Raw genomic sequence first — 25,990 nt, forward strand, 5'->3', positions numbered from 1 at the left:
AAAAAACACCTAAATGACCCATGATACAGCATACACTAATTATGTAACTATTATAATTAGCTTGTTATGTCAGACATTCTTGTCCCAATCAATATACACTTCACATTAATACTAATATTTACTTCTTGTGTTATACTTTAATGTTTGTATGCACATACACATATAACAAATGGAAGCATATAATTTCATGAAATTTACAGCTTCCTAGATAAGACTAATGATTTAATAAAGGTTCTTAAGAAGGTTCTGACCATGATTGAGAACAAAGGAAAAAAAAAAGTAACATTCAATTTTATATCAGTATGGCATTCTAACTTTTTCAGTGGATTCTGTCAACTAATGTAGATAACACTGCTTAACCCCAGTGTATTGGAACTGATTAGCACAGTTAAAGGAAATCAGTTCTGTCATTTTAGACTTGTGCATGCCTCTGTTTCCTCTATGCATACAAGCTGTGGTTGTAATGCCTCCCTCGGTGTTAACATGATGAGCTATTAGCTGAGTATGTACAACAAATAAAGTCATATTTCTGAAAGTACTCTTAGGAGGAAAAATTGAGACTTCAATCAATTCCACTAAGGTTTCTTACATTTTTGGTAACAGAAGAATCTAAATGTAATATTTTTAGACAATCTGGGTCTAAACTTCAAAAGATTATCTAAAACGCCAGAATGTAACCCTTTGGCAGAATTATTTTCAGAGGTAGATATGAAGGTATGAAAGGTCTGAGTGTATCGTTGCTGTTTGTAATGCTATTTTTCAATTCACAGACTAGCTGGGTAATGAGGGAAAGGGGATTTTGCTATGAAATGACACCTCTTCCTAGGGTGACCGGTCCTTCTTGAGTTGGTAGAATTAGACAAATGGTGGATGTTTGGACATCCTGGTTGTAAAGACACTTAAGAGGATGGCCAACGGTAGGATAGATAGGGGATATTTATAGGAGAAGTTGTTACAATTGACCTAATGTCAAATAGACAGAACCGAACAGAAAAGAAAGGGAAAAGGACTTTCTGTCTTGACAGCAGACTTTACCAGAATACACAACACACCTTGCAGTGACAGTGTCCAAAACAAGGGTCTTCATTTGTGCTCCCTGCACCACTGCAGTTACATGGCTTGCACTCTGGGTAGCCAGTGTAGCCTCGGGCGCAGCGGTCACAGCTCACGCCTCTAAAGCCAGGTTTGCAATGACAAGACCCAGGAGCCAAACCTATGGGAAGACGAACCACATATTAACAACTGAAACACACACAAATTCCTAAGATTTTCATGATAGTAACATTTATAATTCTTTTTTGACACAAAAACTAATAAGGAAAAGTTAAACCCAAAGGGTATAAGGTTTAATTAGAAGTTGGCTACAAGTCTCTAACATAGCATCTCTTACATATCTTTACAAATATAAAGAATGAAAAAAGAAAGATAAAATCTTTAAGCTCCTACCAAAATTGAGGCCACAGAAAAACTGTCACAATGATCAAGGACTCATTTTCATAGCTGATTAATGATACTCAAAGAATAAGCAGCGACCTGTGATACATGTTGCTTCATAGCTTAAACTACCATGAGATGGAAAAAGTGCCTGGTGGGTAAAAATATACTGCTTAAGCCCCAAATTAAAGAACAATCATTTAAATATGACATCACTGGGTACAAGAACAACAAAAAGACTGACAGCTTGTGGGAATAGATATTTTGAGAACAAGATAGAGAGAAAAATGAAAGCAGTTTAAATTTACTTTTTCTTTTTAAATCATCAAAAAACAATTTCTATTCTTCTCTTTGATTAAAAATGGAAAATTCAGATGAATAAGTACAAGTTACTGTCTTTCAAAATCTGGAAGAATGTAAGAGCAAAACAGCAAAATATAGCCCACTCAAGAAAGGAAAGGAGGGAAGAAAGAAGCATTACAAGGGGAAACACATAGCAGGATGGGAAGAAGACTGTCAAACCCACATGCTAATCATATGTCATATGTTCGTGGTCTTACTGCTTCTGTTAAAACTATGTGTAGAGAACTTTTAGAAGTCTACTTCACTGAAGGACATTTCTCCAGCAGGTAAGTGGGGGTGGAACCCTCGTGGGGACAGTGTGCTCTCAGGATCCATGGGGTCACAGAAAGACACACAAAGTGTCTGAGTGCGGCAGAGCTCCCAGGTATTGGAGCAGGGAAGCCGACTACAGAGACAGAGCCAAGGAGTGAGCTCTCAGTGTGGGGTTACTTTAAGCTGTGATCCAAGTCACAATCAGACCACTGCTCTTTGAGGAGGGACCCCACAAGTGGCAGATCCAGAAGACCTCCTCCTTCCTCCTGCACAAGGAGAGGCGAGGGAGCACGTGGCAAGAATCTGATGGGATTGAAGACACCAAACGGGGCCATGTGTCAGAAATAAAAACATTCAGTCACAGGACGAGTGAGCTCGGAGCACGGCAAGAGACCACGGAGATGGGAGGGACTGACTGGTTTTCTCTGAGAGTGCACTGAGGAGTGGGGCCACAAGCTCTTGGTTTCAATGGGCTGGAGATTAGGAGGCTGCCATTCTCACTCTCAATATCCAAAGCACTATGGAGAGCACTCAGAGAACAAAAGATCCCAAGAGCATACTCGAACAGATAGCCTTAGCCTGGCCCCTGGCAAAGGTGGTGCAATACCACTTCAGGCAAAGACATTTGAGAATCACAGCAACAGGCCCGTCCCTCAGAAGATCAGCAAGAACATCCAGCCAAGACCAAGTGCACTGATCTATGAGAACAGCTGAACTCCACAGCTAGGGGAAAGGAACATATAGAATTCATGGCTTTTTCCCCATGATACTTTAGTCTTGCAAAGTTAAATTTTTTAATTTTATTTTTTTCTTATTCTATTTTTTTTTTTACTTTTCCTCTTTCCTCTTCCAATGTTTTTTAACTAGTTTATCTTAACAATAACTTTTTTTAAAAAAACTTTCAAAATCTTAAAAAATCTCTCAAAATCTTCATTGTTATAGCCATATTTTATCCCTTCATTGTATTTAACCTTATTTTTTGTATACATATAGATTTTTTTCCTTAAAATTTTGGGATACAATTTCTTCTAATAGATCAAAATATACCCTAAATCTAGCCATGGCTTTGTTCTAGTCTCCAGCCTGATCACAGTCTCTCCTCACTTTTTTTTTTCTCTTTCCAACCATCTTATCAATTCCTTTTATAGAATTTTTTAAAAATTTTTCATCGTTATAGTCATATTCCATCCCTTTATCATGTTTACCCTTATTTTGTGTGTATATACATTTTACTTTCCTTAAAATTTTGGGAGGTAGTTTTTTCTAAGAGACCAAAATACACCCAAAATCAAGTGGGTGGCTCTGATCTATTCACCAGTCTAATATATATATATATATATATATGTGTGTGTGTGTGTGTGTGTGTATATATATATATATATTCATATTTATATTTATATATATAATTTTTATTTCATTTTCCCCCTTTCTTCTCCCTACAGTTTTGGGTTTCTTCTGATTTGGTTAGTGTACATTATTCTGAGGTCTTTGCTACCCTTTCAGTATTTTATTCTATCATGCATATATTATTATCTGGATAAAATGACAAGGTGGAAAAACTCACCACAAAAAAAAAGAACAAGAGGCAGTACTGATGGTTAGGGAACTAATCAATACAGACATTGGTAATATGTCAGAACTAGAGTTTAGAATGATGATTATCAAGGTGGTAGCTGGGCTCGAAGAAGGTATGTAAGATATTAGAGTATTCCCTTTTGGAGAAATAAAATCCTTTCTGGTGGGGAAAAAAGAACTAAAATATAACCAAGTTGAAATCAAAAAAGCTATTAATGAGGTGCAATAAAAAATGGAGGGTCTTACTGCTAAGATAAATGAGGCAGAAAAGAGAATTAGTGATATAGAAGACCAAATGACAGAAAATGAAGAAGCTGAGCAAGGGCCGAAAACAACTACTGGACCATAAGAGAGAATTCAAGAGATAAGTAATACCATGAGATGAAATAATATTAGAATAATTGGGATCCCAGAAGAAGAAGAAAGAGAGAGAGGGGCAAAGGTATATTGGAGCAAATTATAGCAGAGAATTTCCCTAATACAGTAAAAGGAACACTTATCAAAATCCAGGAGGCACAGAGAATTGCCCTCAAAATCAATAAAAATAGGTCCCCGCACCCTGTCATCTAATAGTAAAACTTATAAGTCATAGTGACAAAGAGAAAATCCTGAAAGCAGCTCAGGACAAGAAGTCTGTAACATGCAATGGTAGAAATGTTAGATTGGCAGCAGACTTATCCATAGAGACCTGGCAGGCCAGAAAGAACTGGCATGATATATTCATAGCATTAAATGAGAAAAATATGCAGCCAAGAACACATCCAGCTAGGCTGTCATTGAAAATAGATGGAGAGATAAAAAACTTCCAGGACAAAAAAAAAAAAAAAAATTAAAAGAATTTGTAAACACCAAACGAGCCCTACAGGAAATACTGAAAGGGATCCTCTAAGCAAAGAGAGTGCCTAAAAGTAGTAGACCAGATATGAACAGAGATAATATACAGTAATGCTCAGTTACCTTACAGGCAATACAATGGCACTAAGTTCATATCTTTCAATAGTTACCCTGAATGTAAATGGGCTAAATGTCCCAATCAAAAGACACAGGGTATCAGAATGGATTTAAAAAAAAAAAAGACCCATCAATATGCTGTCTACAAGAAACTCATTTTAGACCCAAAGACACCTCCAGAAAACAATTTGCCATGCTAATGGACATCAAAAGAAAGTGGGGGTGGCAATCCTTATTATCAGATAAGTTAGATTTTAAGCCAAAGACTATGATAAGAGATGAGGAAGGACACTGTATTATACTTAAAGGGTCCATCCAACAAGATCTAACAATTTTAAGTCTCTAAGTCCCTAACATGTGAGCAGCCAACGATATAAACCAATTAATAACAAAAACAAAAAAACATAACAACAATAATACAATAATAGCAGGGGACGCTAACCCACTCACTGAAATGGAAAGATCATCCAAGCAAAAGATCAATAAGGAAATAAAGGCTTTAAATGACACACTGGACCAGATGGATATCACAGATATATTCAGAACATTCCATCCCAAAGCAACGGAATACACATTCTTCTCTAGTTCACATGGAAAATTCTCCATAATATATCATACCCTGGGTCACAAATCAGGTCTCAACTGGTACCAAAAGACTGGGATCATTCCCTGAATATTTCCAGACCACAATGCTCTGAACCTAGAACTCAATCACAAGAGGAAAGTTGGAAAGAACTCAAATACATGGAGGCTAAAAAGCATCCTACTAAAGAATGAATGGGTCAACCAGAAAATAAAAGAAGAATTGAAAAAGTTCATGGAAACAAATGAAGATGAAAACACAACTGTTCAAAATCTTTGGGACACAGCAAAGTGGAGGAAAGTATATAATGATGCAAGCCTTTCTCAAAAAACAAGAAAGGTCTTGAGTATACAACCTAACCCTACACCTAAAGGAGCAGGACAAAGAACAGCAAAGAAAGCCTAAACCCAGCAGGAGAAGAGAAATCATAAACATCAGGGCAGAAGTCAATGAACTAGAAACCAAAAGAACAGTAGAACAAATCAACGAAACTAGGAGCTGGTTCTTTGAAAGAATTAATAAGATTGATAAACCCCTGACCAGACTTATCAAAAAGGAAAAGAGAAAGGACCAAAATAAAATCATGAATGAAAGAGGAGCGATCACAACCAACACCAAAGAAATACAAACAATTATAAGAACGTATTATGAGCAACTCTATGTGAGCAAATTTGACAATCTGGAAGAAATGGATGCATTCCTAGAGACATATAAACACCAAAGCTGAACAGAGTCATAACCAGTAAGGAGATTGAAGCAGTCATCAAAAATCTCCCAACAAGAGCCCAGAGCCAAACAGCTTCCTGGGGGAATTCGACCAAACATTTAAAGAAGAATTAATACCTATTCTCCTGAAACCGTTCCAAAAAATAGAAATGAAAGGAAAACTTCCAAACTCATTTTATGAGGCCAGAATTACCTTGATCCCAAAACCATACAAAGACCATGCCAAAAAGGAGAATTACAGACCAATATCCTTAACGAACATGGATGCAAAAATTCTCACCAAAATCCTAGCCAATAGGTTCCAACAGTATATTAAAAGGATTATTCACCACGGCCAAATGGATTTATTCCTGGGTTGCAAGGTGGTTGAACATCCGCAAATCAATGAATGTGATACAATACATTAATAAAAGAAAGAACAAGAACCATATGATACTCACAATAGATGCTGAAAAAGCATTTGACAATGTACAGCATCTTTCTCCACCAAAACTCTTCAAAGTGTAGGGATAGAGGGCGCATACCTCCATATCATCAAAGCCATCTATGAAAAACCCACAGTGAGTATCATTCTAAATGGGGAAAAACTGAGAGCTTTTCCCCTAAGGTCAGGAACATGGCAGGGATGTCCACTATCACCAGTGCTATTCAACATTGTACTGGAAGTCCTAGCCTCGGCAATCAGACAATAAAAAGAAATAAAAGGCATCCAAATAAGCAAAGAAGAAGTCAAACTATCACTCTTTGCACATGATATGATACTTTATGTGGAAAACCCAAAATACTCCACTCTAAAACTGCTAGAACTCATACAGGAATTCAGTTAAGTGTCAGGATATAAAATCAATGCACAGAAATCAGTTGCATTTCTATGTACCAACAGCAAGACAGAAGAAAGAGAAATTAAGGAGTTGATACCATTTACAATTGCACCACAAAGCATGAGATACCTAGGGATAAACCTAAGCAAAGAGCCAAAGAATCTCTATGCAGAAAACTGTAAAGTACTCATGAAAGAAATTGAGGAAGACAAAATGGAAAAACATTCCATGCTCCTGGATTGGAAGAACAAATATTGTGAAGATGTCTATGCTACCTAAAGCAATCTACACATTTAATATAATCCCTGTCAAAATCCCATCCATTTTTTTTTAAAGAAATTGAACAAATAATCCTAAAATTTATATGAAGCCCGAAAAGATCCCAAATAGCCAGAGGAATGTTGAAAAAGAAAGCCAAAGTTGGTGGCATCACAATTCTGGACTTTAAGCTATGTTACATAGCTGTCATCATCAAGACAGTATGGTACTGGCACAAAAACAGACACTTAGATTAGTGGAACAGAATAGAGAGCCCAGAAATAGATCCTCAACTCTATGGTCAACTAATCTTCGACAAAGCAGTAAAGAACGTCCAATGGAAAAAAAGACAGTCTCTTCAACAAATGGTGTTGGGAAAATTGGACAGCCACATGGAGAAGAATGAAACTGGACCATTTTCTTACACCACACACAAAAATGGACTCAAAATGGATGAAAGACCTCAATGTGAGACAGGAATCCATCAAAATCTTTGAGGAGAACACAGGCAGCAACCTCTTCTACCTCAGCTGCAGCAACTTCTTCTTAGACACATCACCAAAGGCAAGAGAAGCAAGGTCAAAAATGAACTACTGGGACTTCATCAAGATCAAAAGTTTTTGCAAAGCAAAGGAAACAGTCAACAAAAGCAAAAGACAACTGACAGAATAGGAGAAGATATTAGCAAATGCCACATCAGATAAAGGGTGAGTATTCAAAATCTAGAAAGAACTTATCAAACTCAACACCCAAAGAACAAATAATCCAATCAAGAAATGGGCAGAGGACATGAACAGATGTTTCTGCAAAGAAGACATCCAGATGGGCAACAGACATATGAAAAAGTGCTCCACATCACTCGGCATCAAAAAAATACAAATCAAAACCACAATGAGATTCCACTTCACACCAGTCAGAATGGCTAAAATTTTAACGAGTCAGGAAATGACAGATGTTGGAGAGCATGGGGAGAAAGAGGAACCCTTCTACGCTGTTGGTGGGAATGCAAGCTGGTGCAGCCACTCTCGAAAACAGTATGGAAGTTCCTCAAAAAGTTGAAGACAGAGATACCCTACAACACAGCCTTTGCACTACTGGGTATTTACCCTAAAGATAAAAATGCAGGGATCTGAAGGGCACGTGCACCTGAATGTTCATAGCAGCAACGTCCACAACTATGGAGACTATGGAAAGAACCTTGATTTCAAACTATGGAAAGAACCTAGATGTCCATCAACAGATGAATGGATAAAGAAGATGTGGTATATACATACAATGGAATACTATGCAGCCATCAAATGAAATGAAATCTTGTCATTTGCAATGATGTGGATGGAAGCAGAGGGTATTATGCTGAGCGAAATAAGTCAATCAGAGAAAAACAATTATCATATGATCTCTGTGATATGAGGAATTTGAGAGGCAGGGCGGGGTTGATGAGGAGTAGGGAAGGAAAAAAATGAAATAAGATGGGATCAGGAGGGAGACAAACCATAAGAGACTCTTAATCTCACAAAACAAACTGAGGGTTGCTGGGGGTTAGGGGGATAGGGAGAGGGTGGTTAGGTTATGGACACTGGGGATGGTGTGTAATATGGTGAGTGCTGTGAAATGTTTAAGCCTGATGATTCACAGACCTGTATCCCTGGGACAAATAATACATTATATGTTAATAAAAATAATTTAAATAAAAAACAAAACAAAAACTATGTGTATATAAAGTTTAGAAGAGATATGCAAAATGGTAAGAAAGTTTAAAAAAAAAGGAATGTAAATTTACATTAGGAGAGCATATAGAGTTATAGTATTAGTAATGAGCAAAGTAGAATCCAATGAAAACAGATTCACTAAGGGGCTCCTGGGTGGCTCAGTGTTAATTATCTTCCTTTGACTGGGGTCATGATCCCAGGGATGGGATTGAGCCCCAGGGCAGGATCCCTGCTCAGTGGGGTGTCTGCTTCTCCTTCTCCCTCTGCCCCTCTTCCCTTCAACCCTGTGCTAGTGCTCTCTCTCTCTCTCTCTCTCTCAAATAAATAAATAAAGTCTTTAAAAAAATAGATTCATTTGGACAAGCCCTCATTTTACAATGATGACAACAAAATAAAAAACATGACTTAAGATATTATATTCATACTCCATAAGAACACTAATTTTAAGTACAAAAATATATAGATAGACAACAAAAGATTTGAGGGCTCAAAGAGAAAGTGGCCAAAAATCAGTGGCTGAGAATGACATTAACCTACTCCTTTCTAATATTTATAGATGAATTAGAAGACATAGGAAAACATGAATCATCTACTATTGTTGAATTACACATTATATTGTATATATATACTTATTGTAGTTCATTAATCTACAAAAATGCTCAACTTCTCAAAGCAGAAGTAATCTATGTCTTCTTTTCTTAACATAAATTACTATTTCTGTATTTGTAATAAAAGTCATTATAAATTAGGATTGAGGTAATATGAAATATCAACCATGATAATAAAGTCTGATACAAAATTCCACCACTCTAAAAATGAATATTATTTCCCCTTTTAACTCTTGAGTGAAAGAGAAATAAAGACTTCAATTGTGATTAAAGTTTTATAAGTATATATATAACAGCAGTGAGAAAAGAACTTAATGTTTATGAGATATAGAAAAAAACAGTAACCAAAGAACTACATTAAAAAATGTAAATAAATTAAAATTTAATCCATGTAATTATAAGAAAAAAAGAGAAAAAACAAATTAATACCACAGGAAAGAAGGAAGATTCAAAAAATAAACAAAGAAAATAAGGTAAAAGAGAACTTAAAAATAATCAAAAATATCAAAAGAGGACAAATGGTCAAAGATTATCATAAAAGTATTTTAGTAGCAGTTAGTTTTTACAGTGTTTTCAAAGTTTGAAACTCTTAACGGAGTATCTAAAACATGGAGGGCTATGTAATTTAGTTTATGAAGCTAGTAAAACTTAGTATCAAAATCTAACTAAGGTAGCCCTAAATAAACCTAATAACAGCTTATAATTAAATGGCACTCATTTTATGCGAGGTATTATGCTTAGCATATATATGACACATGGGTTAATTTAGTTAATACTCAAAACCTCAAAATGAGATAAGTACTATAATGTTTCCCATTTTATGGATGAAAAAACTAAGGCACAGAGAAATTAATTTGTTTGCCAAGATAGCACAGCTGGCAGATGTCATAGACAAAACCAATTTACATATGAATTCAGATGAACAAATCCTAAATAAAATAAACACCAAACTGAATCCTAAAGTACATTAGAAGGATTTTCCATAAGGATTAAGAAGATATTATTCTGTTAATTTAAGTATTGTTTCATATTTATAAATATATTTTAACATTATATTCATAAGTCAAATGAAAAAGAAATCTAGTAATTTCAATAAAGGCTGAAAAGCATTCCAAGAAATTAACATTTACTTCTCATGTTAAAATCCCCATTAAGACTGAGTGTAGACGTATTCCATATAATGACCACGTCTATCTTAACATTTGTAAAAATCCTATATGTTGTAACATTGTAATATTGTGAACTAGATGCCCAAACATCCCCTCTTGTTCAGAACATTTGACAACACAGGATAAAGTTACAGACAGAAAGAGAGATAGACAGAATGGCTGCGCTGGTTTAAAATAAGGAAACTCCTTGAAGATCAGAAACTACAAAATTTAAAAAAGAGAGAGAGAGGAGATTCCAAAGAAATAAGCTATCTCTTAACCAGTATCCTTTCCTGGAGTTGACTGACCGACTAACTGAGCATGGCTTTATGGAACAAAAGAAAAATTGTAGGTACTACTCAAGTTAGAAGATAGTATCAGAGATTATACAAACTCAAGGATCCTGAAAGGATAAACTAGAACCTTTACACAAACATGCACGAGTATGTGCATGTGTGTGTACTCACAAACACACACACAAAATCATCAAACACACAAGAAAATAGGGCCCCAATGAATAAATCAGCAGAAAACTCAGCCCCCAGGATTAAGTTTATATAGGTAACAGAGAATGCTACTAAGAGATACAGAATATAAAATAAATATACTTAATATGTTTAATGAAAAAAATTATATTAAATATACATCAGTTTAAAAGAGACTACTGGTAAAACAAAATATAGCTAGAAACTTTCTTTATAAAATATACCAAATAAATTCCATACTGATTAAGGAACTGAGTATAAAAAAGTGAAATAATAAGAATTAAGAAAATGAATACATTTGTCTGATCTTGGGATAGATGAGAGTTTTAGAATTCTAAAGGCATATCAAAAATTCAATTAAAATATTAAAACATAAAAATCTTGGCATAATATCTTATAGCTAAAGTTCTTTAAGTTGTAATAGGTGATTATATAAAACATTTTAAAGTTTCATTTACAAAATAATCTTAACAATAATGAGACACAAAATCTGGAATGTTTATAACAAATTTAACATACAGTTGTTTTTCATATTTAAAGCACTCTTACAAATCTTTGGGGGGAAAATCACCTTATACCAAAAGTAATCAGTTTTTTAGTAATCAAGTTAATGTCATAAAATACCATTTCCCACTATCTTGTTACTCATACTAAGAAGTCCAAAGCATTACACTGTAACTTAGACTCTTTCCTAAGAAATCATCAAGCTAAACATGAAGATAAAAATGTATCATGGGAAATGTGTCTAATTTGGTAACCCAGGTCTATATTGAGTAATATATATCTAATTATAAATTTTGATTCTTACATTTCAATTTTAAAATTAGAAGAATTAGGTCTCAGATTAAATATAACTACAATTTTTGAAAAGATAAAGATGCAATTGATAGACATTGTCAAGTGAGTTGGAAGACCAGTGGAGAGTATAGGGACTTACACATAGTAGGACCTCTAAAGAGGAGTCTAAATTTAGTGGATCATAAAATCATAACTTAAACTTTTTATTTAACACGATAAATATACCATACTTAAGAAAAATGACTAAATAGTGGAGAAAAGGAATGAATAAATGAATGAAACATTTCTTTTTAAGATGGAGAGTCAGTGGACAATATTTAATGGTGATGAAAGTACTAGGAATATTACTTAGATATTGTCTGGAAGATGTGTTTTTCCAGAACTTAATAGAAGAAATGGCTCAATGTGGTTAAATTTGAAAATGAGATTGGGGGATGAATAAATTGAAGAGGATACTATTGCTATTTATTTTATTCTCTTCCCTATTGTTAAAATTTGTTTTCACTATGTATGGTTTTTATAATAATTGAAAAATATTTATACACAAATATCCTCACTAAAACATTGGTTACAATAAACAAAATTAGAAACAATCTCAATAGCTATATAAAGTTGAGCGGGTAAATAAATTATGGTATATATACATAATGATGATTCAGGTGTTAAAACCAGATTTCAGAAAAACACTCAATATTTTGGGGAAAAACTCATGTGAAGTTAGCATAAACATGATAATAAGAGTATTTATAATGAATTACCACTGCATTGTATGCTTATTTTTCTATGTTTCAATATTTTATCCGTTTTTCGAAAATAATACACTTCTTTACAAAGTAAAAAAAGTAAAAAAAATAAGTACAGAAAAAAGTTAAAAGACATTACTGAAAATAACATGATTTAGTTGTTACTACAAAAAGATAAGGAGCTATAAAATGAAAAACGACCTCAATAATTCACCATTTGAGATTTAAAATAATCAGAGTTTTAATCTTTTAAGATTTAAGACTGTAGGGCTTAGGTTGATAATCTTATCATTTTATAAAGAAAGCAGGTAAACTACACCATGCCAAAGAAACATTGCCAGTGTTTTAATTTGAAAGCCATTGGAGGAAAAACCGTATATTGTAACCATGATTTATTTTAGTTTTTCCCAAGAGAAAAATCCACTCTTAGCAATATAAAAAAACTGTTTCAGATATGTCCTAATGTTCTACTTAACTTTGGCAAGCAACTCTCCTGGACATAGCTCCTCAACATTTTTTATCAAGGAGTTATTTTGGCATTTGATTCTTCAATGTTTGGACTTCATCATGAGTTCAATCCTCAAAGAAAGTATTTGGCTTAAATTTCTATCAGCTTCTTTCCCTTCATTAACTTATGACAACTACCTAATTTTAGTCCTTTATGTACATGTTTTGCTTTCTGTACGATGGACTACCTCTCAGTGTATGAAGTCTGTTCTCTCCTCTCCCTGCAACACACATATCCCTCAGTGAATACTGTCTTTTCACACTAGAAACCACAGAAACTACAATAAACAATTCAATAAATAACAAGACACTAAAAAATTACATATATCACAGATTTCTGATTAACCAGAAGATAGACAGGCATAGCTATATAAATATGTATATATGAATATACACACATATGCTTATAATGCAAAATAAATTATTCAACTCTTTTTGCTTTTAAAGTATAATTAATTAGTTGTAATTAATTTATAGGAAAATAATTATTGAGATGAATAAAAAACTGCTTCCTGGAGGGAACATTGATAGATACGAGAATAAAATTATTAACTAAAATTTACTATAAAATATTACCCTAAAAATAATCATATCTGGCTTTTCATTGTCCTTTTATCAGAACAACAGTTCTTTGTTCTTGCTCTTACCTCGTCGAGCATGTTTTTCATCCTTCACACAGACTTCATTTAAGGAACCAATTGGATCACAATGGCATGGCTGGCATGGTCTTGGATAATTTGGAGATACCTAACAAGAATATTAAAGGGCTCTTAGTCAAATGCAATAAAAACAAAAGTATTTTTTAATTTGGCAAACTTTTAAGGACAAAATAAATTTAATAATACATAATAATAAATTATATGGAGAAAACAGTATAGGAAATTATCTTCAATATATATTTGCAATTTCTAAAATCCCTTCTTCTAAATAGAGCTACAAACCTTAAACAGATAGTAAAATACACATGTATTTATTTGCTACCTATATTCAGGAATTATCAAGATTCGGCCATATGAGTTCCATCATTTTTCATTCTTTGCTGAAGTTTAAAGAAAACTGCAGATAGAGTACTTTAATCCTTAGACATTTCAGGATGCATCTTTTTTTTTTTTTTTTATAATCATGGTATCATTATAATAAACAAAAAAAAATACTTGATAGTCTCTAATATATATATTCCTTAATAAAATCCTTCTGATTGGGGCACCTGGGTGGCTCAGTGGGTTAAAGCCTCTGCCTTCAGCTCAGGCCATGATCCCAGGGTGCTGGGATCAAGCCCCACATCGGGCTCTCTGCCCAGCGGGGAGCCTGCTTCCTCCTCTCTCTCTCTCTGCCTACTTGTGATCTCTGTCTGTCAAAAAAAAAAAAAAAAAAAATCCTTCTGATTGTTTTTTGTGTATGTTTTTCTTTTCTTTTACCATAGTTCAAAATTAGTAATTTACCCAAATTTACTTTTTAGGAAGTTTGTTCATGTTGATTATGATGTGACTGACTAAATAGAAATTTATATTTGGTGCTGAAAAAAAGATAATATTAAGAAGGCAAATTAACCATTTGGCTTCCTGGAGAGGCAGCATCAGCCAAGGGCACACAATGTAGTGTCTCCACAATTAGGAAAATGTGAGCTCGCATCTCAGTGTGGGTGCTGACTACGTGGCCTCATTTAACTTCTCTTCTTCCTTGTGATATGAGGATATCAGTAAAAACTATAGTAACATTCTTAAGCTAAAATTAAAAGGAAGAACAAATAAAGGTTCTGATAAGATTCCTCAGATTATTCAATACAACTAATTTTAATGTTAAAATATTTTAATTAAACAAACCTAGACTGTGAAAATATGCTGTAATTACAACACTTGTTTTCTAGACGCAATAGGATAAGAAAAAAAAAAAAGCATTTGCCTAGGGTATACCTAAATACTGTGCACATGCTCTCTCTGTGTCTCTCTCTACATATAAATAAATCTATTCACATAAATATATACACTTCCCCCATAAAACGTAGCCAGACATATGTATATATCTATGCTTAATTTAGAAATGGAAACTTGTTTACTAATATAAATCAAAGTGTTATAACTAGAGTTATTTACATGTCTGATAGAATATCAATCAACTATATTCACAGATCAGTTTTAAAATCATCATTTTTAAGATACATTTATTCATTCCCCATTATGAAGTAAGAACTGCACAAAGCACAGATAGGTAATGCCTGGTGTCTGCTTTAAATAAGTGTACAGGAAAAACAAGCTTGGAAGACACTGATTAAGTAGAATGTGCCAAGTGATAAAACACACATACAAACAGAGCATTAGGGCACAATAACACAACACAATGAAGTCAACAATGTTTCACAGAAGTGACATTTAGACTGAAGCTTGAAGTATGAGTAACAGTTTCAGAGTAGGATTGGCAGAAGGGCTCTCCCACTAAAAAAAAAACAAAACAAAACACTGAGACATGAAAACAAAAAATGAAAAAAAAACCCTCTGTGGGTTAAAGGAAAAAAATTCTTTTAAATGAGATCTTGGCTGTAATAAATATGATTTATGATTCCAACGATAAGCTTGGGTAAATCAAAGTCCCCTAATTCATTATCTCTCTTTGTGGTAATTGGGGAAACTTGCCAGATTGCTGACCAGGAAACTTTCTAACATGAGATCCTAAAAATATATCAACTTTGCACATGATTTTTAAATTTATTAAAATAATTTTATTAAATATTTATTAAAATAACTATTAAAATAATTTAGATTACTCAAAATAAACATTGCATTATATATGCAATATATAATGCATTATATATTGCATTATATATATTTGATTTAACTATTAATTATATGGATTTAGTAAGTAAATCTTAAATCAAATTTCAGAACAATAACTTAAAATATCATAGAGATGTTATTTATCTGAAAACCTCAATGCAAAATTTTTTTTTTTTTATCTTTAGAAATGAAGTGGACTTTTGGGGCTCTTGGGAGGCTCAGTCAGTTGAACGTCTAACTCTTGATTTCAGGTCAGCTCATGATCTCATCAGTCTTGTGTTGGCTCCATGCTCAGTGGGGAGTCTGCTTCTCTTGCATTCCCTCTGCCCCTCCTTCTGCTCAGGAGCTCTATCTTTCTCTCAAATAAATAAATAAAACTTTTAAAAAAATGAAATGGACTTCTACCCAAATATTTGGCACTTGAGTGATTTGAATTTATAACATATAGTGTAGCATAATTATTTTTATAAGTGTTAAAACACCATAATCTAGGCTCCAATTCACTTAGTTACTTGTAATAAAAATATGAAGTCTCCAGGTTTGATCATGGCAGTGTCTTGTATGGTCTAATCTACTCTCAGGTAACAATTATTAATTCTGGATAAAATATGAAAGTAAAATATTTAAGGGCCTGGAATATTAATCAAAAGCAGGCAGAACCTAGACAAATTTGAGTTTGAAAAAAAAAATAAACTAGTTGAGATATATGTTCAGAGATGGGGAGCACCAGAATCTGCATATCAATACCCTTCAAATGCTTAACTGATCCCTTAATCTTACATCCGTTCAGTAGACTCCAAAGAATCCAGCAAAAAGTAACAGCTGGAAAGGTCAATGATGGAGTAGAGTTTTCCAGTCTGTATACCATAAAGTAAACAGAGATTGGGAGTTGTCTACCAAGTTAGCCAAGATTAAACAACCACCTTGAGTTTACTGTTAATCTGTCCTAACACACCGTAAAGCAAGCCTCTAAATAATCTAGCTTAAAGCCAGTAGGACAAATAAAGGAACTTAGGTATGGGATATAACATCAATATTTGAAAATCTTGATAATAATAACATTAAACAATTTTAAAATTATTTTTTATAATAAATATACTGAGAACTAACAAAAGACATGTAAGATCTCTGTACTAAAAACACTGCTATGAATATTTAAAGGACATATAAATAATTGGAGAGACATACTGTTCATTGATTATAAGACTCAATATTAGTGTTAGTTCTCTCCATACTTGAATTTAGATTCTATACAAGAGTCTCAACTAATATTTCTGTCGTTGATTTGTATAGGAATATAAAGAGAAATTGTGATCCAAAACAATCTTCAAAAGGAAGACTAAAGTTAGTGTATTTATGTTTCTGAATTCAAGACTTATTCAAGGTAAACCAGTCAAGATACCATGCTATTAATGCAAGGATGGACAAACAAATCCATGGGACAGATCTAGGGCTCCAGAAATTAACCCACGTGATCAAATCATATGATTTGCAACAAATGCCTCAAAACAATTTATTTATTTCTCAAGATTTTACTTATTTATTTGAGAGAACAAGCGAGCACAGGTGCCCTGCTTCAAAGCAATTTAAAGGAGAAAAAGAATATAAAATCTTTTAAAATAAACAAATAAATAAATAAAAATAAAATCTTAAATAAATAAATAAATGACTAAGTAAATAAAATCTTAAAAAAAAAAAAAGGCGGGGGGATGCCTGGGTGGCTCAGTGGGTTAAGTGTCTGCCTTCAACTCAGGTCATGATCCCAGGACCCTGGAATAGAGTCCTGCATTGGTCTCTTAGCCCAATGGGAGCCTGCTTCTTCCCCTGCTTGTTCTCTCTGTCCCAGAAAGAAAGAAAGAAAGAGGAAAAAAAGAGAGAAAGAAAGAAATAGAGAGAGAGAGAGAGGAGAGAGAGAGATGGAAGGAAGGAAGGGAGGGAGGAAAAGAAAGAGAGAGAAAGGAAGGAAGAGGAAAACGAAGAACTTAAAAAAAATGGTTCTGGAACAATGTTAACCATGTAGATCTCAATCACTGCTTTATATCACATCCAAAGATTTACTTGAGATGGGGCATAGATCTTGAAAGCTAAAATTATAATGTTTCTGGAATAAAAAAAAAAATACTTTGGCTTGAAGGGAAAGTTCACAAGACAAGATATAGGAATAGACAATAAGCACTTAACAGGAAATTACACGCAAAATGGGATCAGCTGTAAGGTTATAATAGAAGATCTGTGGTAGCACCAAGCATTGATGGGAATGACTTAATGATTGCCAAATACCCACTTGCCACACGCGCTCTACCCACTAGAATAGCTAATAAAAAAGACAGTCCAATACCAAATATTAGAAATTATATAGAAGAACTGGAACTCACACATTTTTGGTGAATAGGTAAAATACTGTTGCTAATTTGGCAAAATGTTGGCAGTTTCTTATAAAGTCATATAAAGATATATTAATATCCTATAAAACAAGTATTCTATCCCTAGATACTTATGCAAGCAAGGTAAATAAAACTTGACCACAAACACGCTTATATAAAACATGTCTTTCTGTGGTCATATTTTATTTAATATAAGCAGTGTTTTATAGGAGCTAGCCAGAAACTGAAAATGACACAAATACCTACCAACAGAATGGATTAAAAATTGCAGTATGTTCACGCAAATGAATAATATACTCAGTACTATTTTTTTTTTTTTTTAAAGAACTACAGGGGTGCCTGGGCGGCTCAGTGGGTTAAGCCTCTGCCTTCAGCTCAGGTCATGATCCCAGGGTCCTGGGATCGAGCCCCGCATCGGGCTCTCTGCTCCGCAGGGAGCCTGCTTTCCCCTTCCCCTCTGCCTGCCTCACTGCCTACTTGTGATCTCTCTCTCTCTCTGTCAAATAAATAAATAAAGTCTTAAAAAAAAAAAAAAAAACTACAGATGCACCCAATGTGGATAACTCTTTAAATGTTATGCTGAGTGAAAGAAGGAAAACAAAATTGTATTCATTTTATGATTTCATTTTCATGAAATTCACTAACAGGCAAAACTAATTTGACATTCTAAAAATCAGTTTGCCAAGAGGTGAGGATTGACAAGAATGGGGCACAATGGAACTTTCTAGAGAGATGGAAATGTTTTATACCACATCCTCAAAGATTTATCCAGTTTCCATTCTGAAACATTCCTAGTCACCTCTCAGATTTGCAGTCAAACTGTTTAGAGAAGCTTTCAAAATTATATTTCTATATAAAATATCTCTGTATGAAAAGGCCAAAAATAACACTTCGTGAAAGAAAAAGCATACTTTACCCCTTTGGGTCTGAAGAAACCATCAATGCATGTCTCACAGTTTATACCAGCAGTGTTTTGAGTGCAATTAATACACACACCCCCTCCGATGTACTTTCCATGTATATTTAAACTCAGATTTCTCCTGGCAACATTTTCATCATAATAGCATTCTTCAGCTTTCCCATGACAATTACATGCTGCATTAGGGAAAAATAAATTCATAAACATTAATTTCAGGTTTCAGATTTATTTAAAAATCATTTTCTGTTATATAATAGTTTTTATATTCTATGAAAAATTATGTTGCATTAGTGTATATATTTATATATGTACACATTACAAAGTATCCAGAAAGTATTTGGGTTTATTGAATGTATTAATAAATTCATACTTTTTAATAGAACTTGAAATAATTAAAACCTATAAATTAAGCTGAATCATATGAAATTGCCAATATTTGACTGATTTTATCTTATAAAACTGAAATTTCTCATGGTTCAACCCATAATTTCCTATTAAGACAAATAAGAAATTATTGAACTATGGCACTGAATGATTAAAATCCAGGTAATCTGCAATGGGTAATTATTATACATGAATCTCAGTGTTAGATCCTATGGGTAAAAAAAGGACACTTACAACACATTTGCTTTTTTGCACTTCTGATAGTAACTAAAACTTGGGATTTTTATTTTTTTATATTCTATATTCTGTTGTAAGTGTTTTATATCTATTGCCATAGATTTTAATTCTCAAAATAGCTTTATCAGTTAGGGGCTCATATTAACCTCTTTTCATCTACCACGGATGGAGACAGAAGTGAAGTAATTACAGAAGGTAACCAAATAAGTCTTGCCAACCTCACTCTGAATTCAGGCTCCTGAGTCCACAGGGCTAACGCTGGCAAATTCCTTCAAGTTCTATCTGATAAGAGAGATGAACTGTCTCATAAGTGCCAAGGAACCAGGGCAAAATGAGAGCCGGTTTGCTTAGTGCCTGAGATCACACTGTATTACACCAGTCATGGCCATCCGGTACTGAGTCATGTGATGTAGGGAACTTCTTAATTTCACCAAGGCTCCGTTTCCGGAAACATGGAGAGGTCAACAGTAATTACCAAATTGGAATATTTAAAAGCATTAAGTGAGAAAATGCCTGTAGAATCATTAGCATAATGCCTTGTAAATAAGTTCTTAATCGATTTTTCCAGCACTCTTCCCCCTTGATCCTCCTTGTCTTCCAATCCCCTTCTCTTCTTCCTCCTTCTCTGTTTCATGTCATATTATAGGAGTTCAGAGTTGTGAAAAAATTATTCCCCCAGAAAGAATTGGGTAAGACTTTAAAATAAAAGGGGGAAATTTATTTTAGGATGGGTACTAGGGAAAAAGATATGCAGAATCTCCTTCCACAGATGCTGTTTCTCAGGTATTCTTAAATGACTTCCACATATGTGTGTGGAGGGGTGCATGTGTGTATACAGATTTATGTGTGGGGCACACAGTTTAGTCTCCCCCACCCCAGAAAGGGAAACATTTATAAACTGTTTATAAACATTTATAAACTATTCTGAACTATTCCCAAATTTTACTAACAGTAAAAAGTATAGCTCTTTCTCTATTAGCATGTTTCCTCTATGGCTACACAGGGTACTTCTTGAATGGGGTGTTTAATACCCTATTAATGGGTAATTATATTGTTTCCAGATTTCTCTTTTATAAGTAACACTGAGTAGATAGTAGGAGTCCAAGGAGGTGGCGGAGGACTGGGGGTTCTAATGTCATACCGATTCCTATTTGCCAGATGAGCGACTCTGAGAAGAAAATTTAAATTCTGGTGTGATTTTTTTTTTTAAGATTTATTTATTTATTTGACAGAGAGAAAGAGAGAGAGCACAAGCAGGGGGAGGGGCAGGCAAAGGGAGAGGGAGAAGTAGGCTCCCCCCTGAGTAGAGAGCCCAACATGCAGAGAGCCTAACATGCGGCTCAATCCCAGACTCTGGGATCATGACCTGAGCCAAAGGCAGACGCTTAACCCACTGAGCCACCCAAGTGCCCCACTTGGTGACATTTTTATGCTTCCCTTTTATGGATGTTGTGAGAGTGCAAAACACCCAGTGGAATGGCTGGGACACAGGAAATAGTCCTGCTGCTATACAACCACATCTCTAGGCTAAATTCCTACAAGTGTAATTTCAAGTCGAATTTCAACTTCAATTAACTTGAAAAATTTCCCTCCAAAAATGTGATGTCAGATTACTTTCCCTCCAACAGATATGATAAAAATTCAAACATAGCCTCACCAACACTATGTATTATCAACCCTCTTTATTTGTTCCTGGACATAGTAAGCATTCAGGTATTTGTTAAGTGAATGAATGATAAGCTTTGCCAAATTGAAAAGAGTATTTTCATTGTTTTAACTGGTACTCCTTTCATTATAAGTGTGAGAATCTCTTTAGATGGTTTTAAGTCTTTTCTTTTCCTGTTTTAATCTTTGCTCATTTTTAACCGGTTTATTGAATTCTCTCTCTTTTTTAAAAATTCTTTCTTATTGCTATAAAAGACATCTTAATATAGTAAGAATACTATCTCCTTGTCTTGTTTGTAGCAAATACCTTCCCTGGTCTATTGACTTTGGTTTAGAATATAGGATTCTTGCTATACTGATGGAAAGTTTTCAAACTTTATTCTATAGTCATAGACTATATGACTAACCTAACTATATGACTAACCTATAGTCATAAATATAAATCTCTAGGTATTATAAGCGTTTTTATACCTTTAGGACAATAACAAAAATTCTTACAAATCCTGTTGTAAAAATACATTGCAAGAAACAGACAAGATTTCTGCTTCCAGTGTAAGTAAAGGGAAATATAGAGGAATGCAAATTGATTCACACATTATTTAGATTTAGTATTTATAACCATGAGCTAAGTAGGTAAAACAGGGATGCTTGGGGAGCCCTGCTTTTCACATTCCATGCCAGGGCTCTCTGCCTACAGCTCCCATGGCTCTTTTAAAGGCACTGCACCTGCAAAGTTCCCTATGTATAGCCTCAGAGAACACGGATGGTTCCCAGTCACAAACAGCAATTTCTCACTCTGCCATCAGCAGTTTGCTATTTCACAGAATTAACTACGACATGTGATAGAAATGGCCTTTAGTATAGGCTTAGCAAGGGAAGAAATATTCTTTGCTTTTTAGAGATATACCCTGCCTTAAGTAAGCCAGATTGATGAAAATCCAAATTAAACTCAAATGAATTAGTAGGTAATTATTCATTTCATAGAAGGATTTGTCATGTTACAGAAGGGGTTTTCTACATCTTAAGGTGACTGGAACACAATTCAACTTGGAAAAGAAAATTTTCATATAAGCTTTTAGGAATGCATACATTGCCAAAAGCATGACATTTATGCAAGGTTCTATGGTTTGGATTCTTGTGTCTAATTTGTGGACAAAAAAGAAAAACTTTGTTTTTTTTTTTTTAATTTGGAAATACCGCCTCCCATCTGTTCCATGAGAAAAGATGATTGTTTCATAATTCCACTATTTAAAAAAAAATATATAGGGACGCCTGGGTGGCTCAGTGGATTAAAGCCTCTGCCTTCAGCTCAGGTCATGATCCCAGGGTCCTGGGATCGAGCCCCGCATCGGGCTCTCTGATCAGCAGGGAGCCTGCTTCCTCCTCTTTCTCTGCCTGCCTCTCTGCCTACCTAGGATCTCTGTCTTCAAATAAATAAATAAATTCTAAGAAAAAAAAATCTTTAAAAAAAATAAAAATAAAAAATAAAAATATATATATAGTAAAAAGTGGCGATGTGCTTTTGTATTGCTTTACCCATCCCTTTTCCTCACAAATTAAAGCTAAACTTTTTGTTTCCTTGTGTAAACACACATACACAAATGAAGTGTACTAAAGGATTTTGCAGATCACTTTACAAAATTAGAATTGCGTGGGAGAATGTCAGGGGCCACAGGAAGAACCCCTGCCCTCAAATGCTACTCCCACTTGTGATTGCTGATATTCCACCAGAAGAAAAGAAATATAATTAAATTGAAAGAAGTCTGAGAACATGAGTGGCATTGCACTTAAGTTTACTCTTAGGAATGAATGTCTGCTTTCACTGGGAGCAGCGGTGGAGAACATGAGGGATGGTCAGGAATGGGTAGGGGATATGCAAAGAAAACAAAAGCTGGGACTCTGGATGCCCTTTTACCACAGTGGGGGGGGGTGATGGCCCATTTCTACAGATATAACTCAGTAACCATGGGTGATTTCTAACAAAACATCTTCACAATCAGGCAGACACAAATCAAAAGGCAAAAAAAAAGGGAGCACCTGGGTGGCTCAGTTGGTTAAGCACCATCTCTTGGTTTTGGCTCAGGTCATGATCTCAAGGTTGTGAGATGGAGCCTTGAATCAGGCTCAGTGCCCAGCACGAAGTCTCCTTGCAATTCTCTCTCTCCCTCTGCCCCTCCCCCTCTCTAAAATAAGTAAGTAAATCTTTTCTATAAAAGGACAAAAAAGGTGAGTACAGAAAATGGAGGGACTCAAGACATTGATAGTATATTAGTATATGCAGAATCTTAAAAATTCAAAAGAAAATATTTTATGGTTGGGGGGATTTTATGATGAATGTTTGCTATAATTCAATAGTTTTAAGAACCTACCATATCTGACACACGATACATGATAAAATTCTTTTTAATAAATATACAAAGTTGGTATTGGGTTAAATGTCTACCAAGCCTGTTTGGGGGGGCCATATATACTTATGAAAGTAAAAAAAAAAAAAAGTGTAGCTGAGACTCAACAAAATATTAATATTTGAATTCAACTGAATTGGGCATCATGGTTATTTTGGATTTATAGCTCAGCACAAGTCTTTGTTTTTAGGTCTCATCTTGGCTTGAGCAGATCTCCAGAACACAGGTGTCTCTAGCATCCTTATTACCATGTTGGGCCAGTTGACAATTTTAGACTACAAAGTCATCTGCTATACTTCTTGAGTATTTCCCTTCTGAAAAAACTGGACATATGCAATTGTCTTCAAAAGTGCTAACATTCAAAAAAAAAAAAAAAAGTGCTAACATTCAAGTATGAATGAGTGTTTGTTGACATGTGTTTTCACAGCCAGTTGTTTTACTATTTTTCATCACTGGCTTTTTTTCTTGGTTGTCACCATCCCATAATCGCTACAGCCTAGTTTATGCTAATGATTATCATTGGTGTCATTTCTAATATTAGTATCTTATATTATTATTAATGAGAAACCATACATTTAAAATATTGTTACTATTAAAATAAATATTTTTCTATAAATTTGATTTTTTTGCCTTCTCTGTTACCTTTTACTCTCACATTCTTCCCAGCTAATGTGCCCAAACACCACCTTTTAATAAGTATAGCTAATGAATCAGAGTGTTTTTGTTTTGTCTTTTAGGTAATGATAATAGCTCTAGTTGGAAAGGTGTAATCTCTCCCCTCTGTTTCTTCCTGCATTAGATGATTGATATGCTAGAGCTGTTTCCTAGGGAACGAGCTACAAAGGGAGAAGGAAGGAGAATCTGGAGCTCTACTGGTTTCAGAACCATTTTACAAACATATAAATGTATTAGAAAATTAGTCTCTATATAGTGTAGGTTTTGTTGTTTATTTGCATTTCTAGTGGAGTGTGTGTATGTGTGTACATAGTTGACCCTTAACCAACATGGGTTTTTGAGCTGTGTGGATCTACGTATACATAGACTTTTCTCAATAAATATATTGGAAAAATTTGGGGGGATTTTTGACCATTTAAAAAACTTACAAATGATCCATGTAGCCTAGGAATACAAAAATATGAAAAAGTTAGGTACTATGGTAAGAATACAGTATATTATACATTATATTATATATAAAATATATGTTAATTGACTCTTATTGGTAAGGCTTTTTTGATCAACAGCAGACTATTAGTAATTATTACGTTTCTAGAGAATCAGAAGTTATACCCAGATTTCTGACTGTGTGTGGGGGTTGTCATCCCTAATCTCCACATTATTCGAGGTCAACTGTGTGTGTGTGTGTGTGTGTGTGTGTGTGTTCATATAATGCTATAAGCTTAAGATTTACTCTGATGACAGTAAGTGTACTTTTGTAAAAAGTATGCTTTTATTATGCTTTTATCTATTTCTCGTAATTCCCACACAGTGGTAAAGTCTACGTGTTTAGTAATATTTATCAAATTAAACAAAACAAAACTGAGTAAAACAGTAGGGTAAAAGAGCCTACCAGCTATTGCCTTGGATAAAATACATAAACTGGAAACATGCACTTACCTAAAATCACCACATGTTTATATTACCTGTGTCCCAGAAAAGGAAGAACAACAGACGTTGTTGAATTCTAGGGATCATACCTTCACATTCTGTTTTAGTCAGAAAAGTCCCAGCTCGCCAAGGTTTCTGATGGAATCCTGGACAGCACTGATCACAGCTGTCTCCACATGTATTATGCTCACACTCACAGCGGGATTTCTAGTCAAATATTGGGGGAAAAGCATAATTTTAGTATTTTGGGAACCATTAACAAAGGGCTTTCCCTAGAAGGTAGAAGGAAGAGAAGAGAGAACTTTTCTGAGCACAGGTGCCAAAATGTGAAACTTCTGTCCGTCTGGAAAGGAAGAAGTACCAGCCTAAGGAGTGGATATATTCAGTCAACACCAGCCTGAGGAGGTCCAGAATTGTTCTGGAGTCACTGGACTCAGGTCTGGAAGACAGCACAGGCCCAACTGAGGACTGTCTTGAAGACTAAACTCCCTTCTCTGATTCCTGAGATCTATAGCGTTTCTGGTTTGGATGTGTCCACTTTAAGGCAAAGTACTGTTAGCATTTAGGGGTGTGGGAAGAAGAGAATAGATTCCTAGGCACTAAAGGCCACAGGTCTAATAGAAATCTAATGTCCCAGGACTGAATCTCCTGCCTGTGTG

At 34.6% G+C, this 25,990-nt stretch overlaps 1 protein-coding gene across 2 annotated transcripts in view; it reads right to left on the reverse strand.

Moving 5' to 3' along the window:
- Nucleotides 1–25,990, reverse strand: part of LAMA2 (laminin subunit alpha 2) — a gene marked incomplete at its 5' end in the record, with an annotated part of 635,124 nt that overhangs the window by 357,656 nt on the left and 251,478 nt on the right. For both annotated transcript variants that reach the window (XM_080805462.1, XM_080805461.1), the window contains 4 exons: nt 1,053–1,213; nt 13,609–13,708; nt 19,033–19,211; nt 25,421–25,538. In XM_080805462.1, coding sequence (XP_080661588.1) covers nt 1,053–1,213; nt 13,609–13,708; nt 19,033–19,211; nt 25,421–25,538 — 558 coding nt within the window. The remainder of the gene's footprint in view (nt 1–1,052; nt 1,214–13,608; nt 13,709–19,032; nt 19,212–25,420; nt 25,539–25,990) is intronic.

Source organism: Martes martes (genome assembly GCF_963455335.1).
Source record: "Martes martes genome assembly, chromosome: 6".
NCBI lineage: Eukaryota > Metazoa > Chordata > Mammalia > Carnivora > Mustelidae > Martes > Martes martes.